We start from the raw sequence: 9620 nt of genomic DNA on the forward strand, positions 1-9620 counted from the left end.
TTATTGAACTGACCACAATGAAAAAATGGGACACATTAGTTATTCAAGACAGCAAAACTATATGAGACCAAACTATGTCTGATGCACAAAAACAGGAGTAATACAATAAAACAAAAAAAATGAAGGAAATTCAAGACACAAATATATACTTGGAGAAAAAATCCTTGAAGGAAAAAATTTCAAATATTGATCAGTTTTATTTAAGGTGCATTATTTGGTTCAACAAAATGTTATACAAAGATAAATAATAAAGAAAAATACCTGAAGATTTTCTTGCCGCTTATCTTCTTCTTCAGCTGCTTTCTATTGAAAATATAAAACAATATATAGTGAATAAAACTAAGTTATATAATTTTCTTAGATATTACATAATAATTAAAAAAAAGTTACAAAGAAAAAGATAATTATTTACTCTTAAATTTACTTATATGTAGTAGTAATATTTTATTTATGTCACACTAGAGCTGCACAATGACCCATATGCCATGGCTTGGGAAACATCCCTGATATTAATCCGAAAGCATGCTATTACAATTTTGGTCCTCTGCAGAGGAAATGGCCCCCCACCTCAGATTTTTTTAAAAATGGTATTTTTATGCAAAAAAGTAAAAGTCTTTCAATTTTTAAAAAACGAATTAAAAATGTGTACATAAAGAGTAAAATAGATTAAATATGGAAAAATTAAGGGAAAAAAGTAATTACAAGAATCCGAAAAGCTAGTTTTCCTAATAAACCTACAACCTATCAAGAAGTGAACCATCTAATGGATCATCAACCGAAGTGGACCAACCTATCAGATAATAAAAATCAATTGGGACAATCATAGAATACTGCTTTAATTTTTTTAGGAGAAACATAATTATCTAAAATATTAGCTGGTAGACCAGCTTCACTAATTTAAAAAAAATTGAATTTTTTCTCTATTTTATATATTTATCGAAGTTATCTCTGTCTTATTTTAAAACTAATACATCTCAATCTAACTTGATTAGAAACTTCATTGGTTTAAAAAAAAATATGAAAATGATAACAAAAGTCGACAAGCGCTCAAAAATAGGTAACTATTCTCAAGAGTTGTCAGACCTGATTGAGAAAAACAAAAGTGCTCTGTAATGGGAAACATAAAATTGCCAATGAAAAATAAAGTTAAAAAACAAAACTAAAAAAAACGTAGTAGCCGAGACTGAAACAAAAAAAGTAAATAAAGCTAAAAAACGAAACAGAAAAAACCACGGCGGACAAAAGAGGCAAGTTAGAGCAAAACGTTTTTTCATGCTTTATAGAGAGGTCGCGAGAAACTCTGGTGGTTAACAAGGGAATTAGCATTCATATGAATGAAACAAGATTTCAGGGCATCAAGATGAGTTGATGTTACAGGTGTGGAAATAATTTTGGCATTGTCAAAACTAAATTTATGTCCAAGATTCTACTAATGTGCAGCAAATGACGAGTTATTGTATTTCTGAAAACGAACTCATCTATCAAGTCTTAGTTTAAACTTCAACGTGCCTCTGGTTTCTTCTTAGGGCCTGGAAGATGTATTTTACCCTTATTTCTTGCTCTCAGCCATAACTGTTTCCTAGTTTTGTTTTTTTTATTCTTATTTATTTTTTTTTATTTCACTCTCAGTTACCACGGTTTTCCTAGTTTTGTTTTTCCCCTTTACTTTTCACTGGCAATTTTAAGTTTCATGTTTCCAATCATTTTTGTTTTCCTCACTCTAATCTGGCATGAATTGAGAGTGGGCATCTATTGCTGAACACTTGAAACATATAAACGTTTATTTCGATCTTCAGATTTTTTAAGCCAATATAGTTTTTAATGAAACATTTATTTTTGCTTCAGTTTCTTGGAATCATTTATTCAATTCCTCTATCTAATTTCTGCTGGCAAAAAGAGAGTACCTAGTTTTGCTTTTCACCTCTATTTTACATTGGCAATTTTAAGTTTCATGTTTCAAATCATTTTTGTTTTCCTCACTCTAGTCTGGCAAGTATTGAGAGTGTGCATCCATTGATGAACATTTGAAACATATCAACGTTTATTTGCATCTTCATATTTTTTAAACCAATATAGTTTTTAATGAAACATTTATTTCTCCTTCAGTTTCTTGGAATTATTTATTCAATTCCTCTATCTAATTTCTGCTGGCAAAAAGAGAGTACCTAGTTTTGTTTTCCAAGTTTTGTTTTTCACCTTTAAGTTTCATGTTTCAAATCATTTTTGTTTTCCTCACTCTAGTCTGGCAAGTATTGAGAGTGTGCATCTATTGATGAACATTTGAAACATATCAACGTCTATTTCCATCTTCAGATTTTTCAAACCAATATAGTTTTTAATTAAACATTTATTTCTGCTTCAGTTTCTTGGAATCATTTATTCAATTCCTCTATCTAATTTCTGCTGGCAAAAAGAGAGTACCACAAATTAGATAAAATAGTAAAAAACAATACATTTATCAAATTTTAAAGCTCTTTGTCTTAAAATGAACAAAAATGAATATGATCATTTCTCAAATAAAGCTTTTGAGTATAAGTCATTACATATTAATCACCTAAAAATAACAAAGCAAACAAATAAACATACATGAAATATAATGATATTTATTTAAACAAAATTAAATATAAAAGCATTCTTAATATAGAGAATAAAAAATATGAGAAATAATGTGAAGTAATAAGACAGCTGAACAGTAAATTAGCAACTTCAAAAAATAATTCAAATCAATTAGTGTTTTCAATGCTCTTGCACTTTAGAATCACACATTCATTAAATATTATTTCAAACAAAAATGCTACTGAAATGGTTTTAATTTTTTATTAAGTTTAAAGGATAAGTCATTTGTTTCTCATGCAGTAGTGTTAGAGCTAAACATAACTCTGTATGCCGTTAAATTTAAACTGTTAAAGCTTAGGGTATCTTTTGTGATAACTTGTGCTTACACAAAAATAAATATCCTGAATTTATAGTTTTCTCTATCATATAAGGCAAAATGAGTATTGTGTTATTTAATAGGGTGCATAGCCAAATCTTTCAATAAAAAATAAGCACCTTTTAAGTATAACTTTTAAAACACATAAAAATCATTTTAAGCACTATACACATTAAGAAAATGGAAAAGAATTTTCAAAGACTTTACATGATCATGATCAAATAACTATTTTCTGACAAAGAACTCTTTTTTTATTATATTAGCCATTATAAAATGCTCAAGAGATTTTTTGGTTCGATATCAGAGGGTGTAAAATAGAGTCTAGAATTGTGAATAGCTGGCTAAATCAGCAGAATTGCACATAAGAGTGCTAGAATATCACCGAACGCAGCTCAGTAAACGCACATGCGGACTGGCAAGTATTTCATCAAACATGTAAAAGGATTGGCTCTTTCATACGCTACAGACCAACGGTACACCGAAATGGATTGAGGTTGAATAAATTGTAAAAACTTTAAATAGAACAATGTGAAAAGAACGTTTTTGCATAATACGTGGTGAATATCAACATGATAAAGAAAAAATCTCATTTTTGAAAAGGGAATATTAAGCCCTTTTTAAAAAACCACAATGCAAAAAAGCCCCTTTAAGGGCTTTTGAAAAACGAAAATAAAAAACCAACATCTTTAGGTACTTTTTAAAAGCGCTATGCACCATATTTAAAAATGTTTATTCTATCAAACATGAAGAGAATCATTCATATTTATTATTATTTTGCAGTAAACTTCATGCATAACTATTCAAAAGTTAAAAAAAAGTATCAAAATAAAAGTAAAATATATTTACATTTTCAGACTTTTTATGGACATCTGAAGCAAAAAGTTCTCCTACAACAGCATTTATCTAAATATAAAAACCACAAAAAATTTCAGAATAATTTCATAGGTAACATGTGAAGCACAATGATGATGAGCATCAGAAAAAAATATATATAAAAGGGACACTGGTGTCTTTTCTATGTCAAAAAGTTGACCTCCCTCAAGGAGCTGTGGGAATCATTTACTTAAGTTATATTACTTTACAATACATTTTTACTCAAGTTATATCATCTTTTAACACAACATTTTGTGCATTTAATGCAGCTAATTATTATTTTTTAAATGAAAGGAGTAGTAATGATAGACATACAAAGTAACTCTTCTTTCCAAATGATCCTTTTTTTTTCTTTTTTTCAATAACTAATTTAATTGAGATATAAATATCTCTCTAACATGGGAAAAGAACAATAAAAGACATCAAGATTTAAAAGAAATCACTGATAAAATAATACAAATGGAAACATAATTAACTTATGATCTCCTTACTTGTTCTAATATCTGTACTAAGTGTGCATAGGCATCCAATGGGGTCAATTTCCATTCTAAAATTAATCTATCAATTTTATTTAAAACAAGAAGAGGCTGTATATGTTCTATCCAAGCTTGTTGCAGAGCAATTTTTGTCTGGAAAAAAATATAGCACATGAAATGAAACTGTTTAAATAGCTATTGAAATTTTAAGAATTGTTCTAACATAGCATAAAAATGACAAACTGTCACAAACGTTTTTTCAATCAGTTACTGGTGGTTGCTGCGCAGAAAACATAAATATATGCATAAATGATAAAGGGACTTAAATATAATAAGACTGCCAAAATTAATTTTTTTTAAATTTAATATCAAACATAATTACGTGGCATCATAAGAATATTTTGTCAAATCTGGAGCAGTTGGCATCTCTGCTTTAGTTTTACTGTTAGTTATTTCTGTTTTAAATGCTTTATTGTATGGATTTATTTAATTAAAAATGTATTTCTTTGTTGTTACTCATAAATTAATGCTTGATATTCAGAGTCACTAAAATGCAGTAGATATTTCTTATGTCAATTGAAGGAGTGCCAACTATTAGGATTTATCTGTAATTAGTATGTTTTTATGATCAAGATTATGGCTTACAATTGAGTAATACAGTTACAGTTTTTGAGAACTATTTCCTTTCTCAGAGTTACAAGTTTTTATGATTAGCAGGTAATCCACGATAATTCCTTTTCTACTCTTTAAACATTTTTTTTAAACAAAATACAAAAAATAAAAAAATTTGGATGAAACAAGAAACAAAAATTAAAAAGAGCACAAAGAACACTATCTCATCTACCAAACTATTTTTTAAAAACTTATGAAGGCAAAGTTTCAAATTTTACCAAAAACTAGAACAATGATTCCAAGTAATCAATTAATCTTTTGTGATGAAGTATAAAATTTCACACATTTTTAAATTTGGTACATTTACTCAAGTTTTACTTTTTTTTATTTAATAGTAAAATTCTGGCATACATTTGTTAATAATTTACACCCATATAGAATAAAATAGTATTTACGCCTAATAATTTTCCTAATACTAACTTCTAGTAACTATATTTCTGTGCTATTATACTTCTGATTAGAGACAGCTAATTCAGAAAGTTGTCACTTTTGCAAATATATTAAGAACCCTAAATTTATTTATTTAAACAAAAACACTTTAAAATAACTTTGTTATTAGCAAAATTAATCACACACTTTATTTTATGGTAGAAAACAGTTTAACAGATTACAAACTTAAGAAAACACTTTATTTTATACTATTTTATACTAATTTGTTGCATATTGTAGGTAATTAAGCAAACACATCCTTACTTGAGGGCAAATTCCTTCAACAACATCAATAAGAATGACAGCTCCATCACATAAGCGGACAGCAGTACAAACTTCACCAGAAAAATCCACATGACCAGGAGAATCAATGACATTTATCAAATAATTTTCATTCTCTTAACAAAAGAAACAAAATCATTTATAAGAATAAATTACATATTATCTATGAACTGCATAATTTAAATGTTCATTTATAAAATGCCGGTTTCAAATTAATAACCATATCTTAAGCAAAATGTATTCAACTAGATTATATAACGTATAAATAAAAAATAAAAATAATAAAAGCTAAATTAAAACATAAATTTTGTATACCTATTTCAGTTTTAAAAAAATTTAAAGTGCATTAATTTTTACAGCTAATATTGAAATCTGGAGATAAAAAAAAATTATCTAACTGTTAAAAACATAAGGGCATTCTCAGAACATTTTTATGTCACTGTTTGCTATAAGAGAAAAAAAAAACATTTAAAGCATGACGTTATTTGTCAAAAATACAATACACTAATGATAAATAACACTAAGTTTCTAATACATAAAAAGTTGCTCAAAAATAAATCCAAAATCATAAGGAAGGTGTGATTTTTCTCATGTCACAACAAATAAACTAATGATTTCGAGCATTCATATTTTAGTTTGTTTTGTTTTTTTTTTCAAAAAAACCTGACTTGTACACATAAAACAAAAATGAAGGCAAACTATGCAAGGCTAAAAATGCAAGGAATTTAAAAAGTTTAAGAATCTTTTTTTCAACTTTTGTCACTTTTTTTGATTTTTAAATGTGTAGTCTGAAACCATAATGTGCAATCAGAGCTCCATCTCTAAGTACTTCACATTTTTCAGTCATACTTATGTTTGCAATTTGCTGAAAAAAGAATTAAAATTGTGCTCCTGCTACTTTTTAGTCAGCTGAATTAATTTATAGCGCTTATTTTTACAAACTATTAGTATTAATAATGAAAATATAATGGGGCTGAAAGGGTTCGAGATGAAATATGCTTTTTGAATAAAATGCAACCGACAACCTTCACCCTAGTGAGAGGAGCGTTAACCGACTGTAACACCATTGCGCAGAAGAGAAGTGCATAATGGTTCATTAATAAAAGAAGCAATCTTAATCAGAAAAAATTCCAAATATTATTAATGCATAACCTTGCATCATGCCATTGGTCTGGAAATTGTGAAGCCTATGGCCCCCTGCCCTTTTTTTTCTTTTTGCCCAAGAAGCATCCTGCCCTTTTTTTTCTTTTTGCCCAAGAAGCATCCTGCCCTTTTTTATTTCTAGGGAGAACTTTGCTTATTAATTACTCTATACAATTTTAAAAAAACGGAATAGAAATAAATGTTAAAAAGAAAATAACTTCTAAGTCCTTTCCCTTTTAATTTTTAAAATTTAAGTACTGATTAAGGTGATTAAACTTAAAATATTTTACCTTTTTGGTAGTAAACAGAAACAGCACTGGATTTCATGGTGATCCCTCTCTCCTGTTCATCTTTTCTACTATCCATATAACGTAGCTAACAAAGAAAATTCTTCTTAAAAATTTATCTATCCTTAAAATTATCATATTTCATAAGAAAAATTTAAGAAAGGAAAATAAATAAAGCTTTATCTCTAAAAACAAATAACAGATTTATTTTTTTCTCAAAATAATTAAATAAAAACAAATATGTCTGCAATGGGATGGGTTGCCCATTAGAAATAAGAAAGAAGGAATAAGAAAGGAAAATAACATTAAGTGAAAGTCCAATCAATTATTTACTAAATTTTTAATTACATTTTACTTTTTATTTGCTGTGTTGGTAGACATAAATTAGATTTTAATTGATAGTAACATAATTTATGTGATTGGAGTTTTGAGATTCGAACAAATAAACTTTCCCCTAAGACTTACAACCTTATAAAACCAATAGTTGAGAAAATAAAATACTCTCTGGTGTAGACTTTGGATAACTTGAATATTAAGAAGGTCCCCATTAGTTCAAACTGTGTCAGTGCAGGTAATTTTCAATGTGTTACATTCATTACCCAAAAATTATATCGATCCAAAAATTACATCTCTTACTCATTCAGTTGATAGACAATGACCTTAAAAAAGTGCTCCAAATGTTTAAATAAACCAACAACAAAAAAATGGCAAGAAAAAAAGAGACCCGAAAAAATTACAGCATACACAAAGCAAATTTGGTTGTTAGGATTGTTTCTTTACAAACTTTGAGAGATTTATGTACAGTAGTTTTTATGATACCTACAGTTCCTTATTTGATTACTTTTTTCTGGTCACTTTGCATATAATAGTAATTTTAATATAAATCTTCAATATTCACCCTTTATTATTATTATTTTTTATCAAAGTGTTTTACCTGACCAGCCATTTTTTGGGATATAATGCCATTGCTTGCCAAAAGTGAGTCTGCCAATGTTGTTTTTCCTAAATAAAGTTTTTAAAAAAAATTAAATTAATGAAGAAAAAAAACTTTATACATGCACTGCTATTTTTATATAATCTTCTAAAATAGCATAACAGTAAGAAATAAAACTATTAAAAAATGTTTAAATTTATCAATGAAATAGAAGAAAAAGGCAGACTACATACCATGATCAACATGAGCTAAGATACAAATATTTCTTATATTTTTGGGGTTCTTTTGCAGGGCAGCTAAAATTTCTGGAGAAACCGCTCGCATCTTCTTGAAAAACTGAAAGAAATTTTTAATGTGTCTAAAAACATTCAATAATAACTAAAATGTTTTTAAAAAAATAAATAAATAGAGAAATATCTGTAAATTTTAATAAGATTCCAAATTCAGGGAGGGCGAGCCTAAAAAATAATGCATAAAATATAACTGAACAAACACAAACTTTAATAAATATGATTAAATTACTTTATTATTGCAATGAAATACATGCAAAAAAAATATTAGAACTTTAAAAAAATAAACATGATGTTGGAGATATTTAAAATATCAACAAATTTTAAAATAAATTTTGAAAATTTTAAAAGCTTCATAATTCAGTAAATTTTTCTAACAATGAATACAATAAAATTGAGTGCTCATTTTTAAATTATTCAATTTAATTTAGTCAGCTTAAAATATTACTTAATGTATTGATGATTTCCAAAATATTTTAATTTTAAATTTACTTATAAATATTGGTAAATAAGCAGTTCTTATCCAATGGAGGTATTCTTTCCTCACTAAAAAATTTTCCTACTTCTTATTTAAAGAAACATTATTATTTCTCTACCTTTACAGGTGCAAATGAATCTCAGGCAATGTAGCAACAGAAAAGAAAGATAACAAATAATTTTATTTCACTCTATTTCCATTAAACACTTTTATCTTTAATAAACAATATATAATCTCATTTTTGTACTTTAATATAGAAAGTGAGCTTATATTCTAATAAACAAGATCACCATCTTAAAGCTAAATTCCAATTAAAGTATGCTTTTAACTTATTTATTTTCAAACTATAAAATTTTAATACACTTCTGATTACACATTGATCAAATTTTCTCTGTTTTATTAATGATTTTGTATAAAAATTTATAAGTTTTTAGATGTCTTTATAAAACTTTAAAATGAACAAATAAAAATATGGAAAGGATTAGATTTTCCTAAAACATTTAGTATCTGCAAAACAAAAAAAAAAAAAAGTTATCTTAGTAAATCTAAGTTATCTAACTAAATCCATTTCCCTAAGTCCAACAGTATTTTAAAAAAATTCAAATTCTGTTTTATTTAAAGTATATTTTATTACATTACATTATTAAAAGCTAATTGTGCTTAAAACAAAAAAATAATTTAAAACAATGGGAAAACTTTATTGTCATTGATATCAAACATAAACAATAAGTAATTTTGGTTGATTATGTCAGTAATGATAAGTCAATTGTAATCTAATGAGGCATTTATTAGTTTATAGTCATACAAAACATTAAATTTTAATA

General features: G+C 26.8%; 1 protein-coding gene across 1 annotated transcript in view; it reads right to left on the minus strand.

Annotated features, from left to right (window-relative positions):
- LOC107444843 (elongation factor-like GTPase 1) overlaps positions 1-8352 on the minus strand; it is a 38893-nt gene extending 30541 nt beyond the window's left edge. Inside the window, exons 1-7 of the mRNA XM_071183747.1 lie at positions 8262-8352; positions 8029-8096; positions 7098-7182; positions 5647-5780; positions 4297-4434; positions 3779-3835; positions 262-303 (exon numbers count right to left, since the gene is read on the minus strand). Of these exons, the coding sequence (XP_071039848.1) occupies positions 262-303; positions 3779-3835; positions 4297-4434; positions 5647-5780; positions 7098-7182; positions 8029-8096; positions 8262-8352 (615 nt within the window). The remainder of the gene's footprint in view (positions 1-261; positions 304-3778; positions 3836-4296; positions 4435-5646; positions 5781-7097; positions 7183-8028; positions 8097-8261) is intronic.
- Between the last annotated feature and the right edge of the window lie 1268 nt (positions 8353-9620).

Source organism: Parasteatoda tepidariorum, chromosome 7, assembly GCF_043381705.1.
Source record: "Parasteatoda tepidariorum isolate YZ-2023 chromosome 7, CAS_Ptep_4.0, whole genome shotgun sequence".
NCBI classification, from domain to species: Eukaryota; Metazoa; Arthropoda; class Arachnida; order Araneae; family Theridiidae; genus Parasteatoda; species Parasteatoda tepidariorum.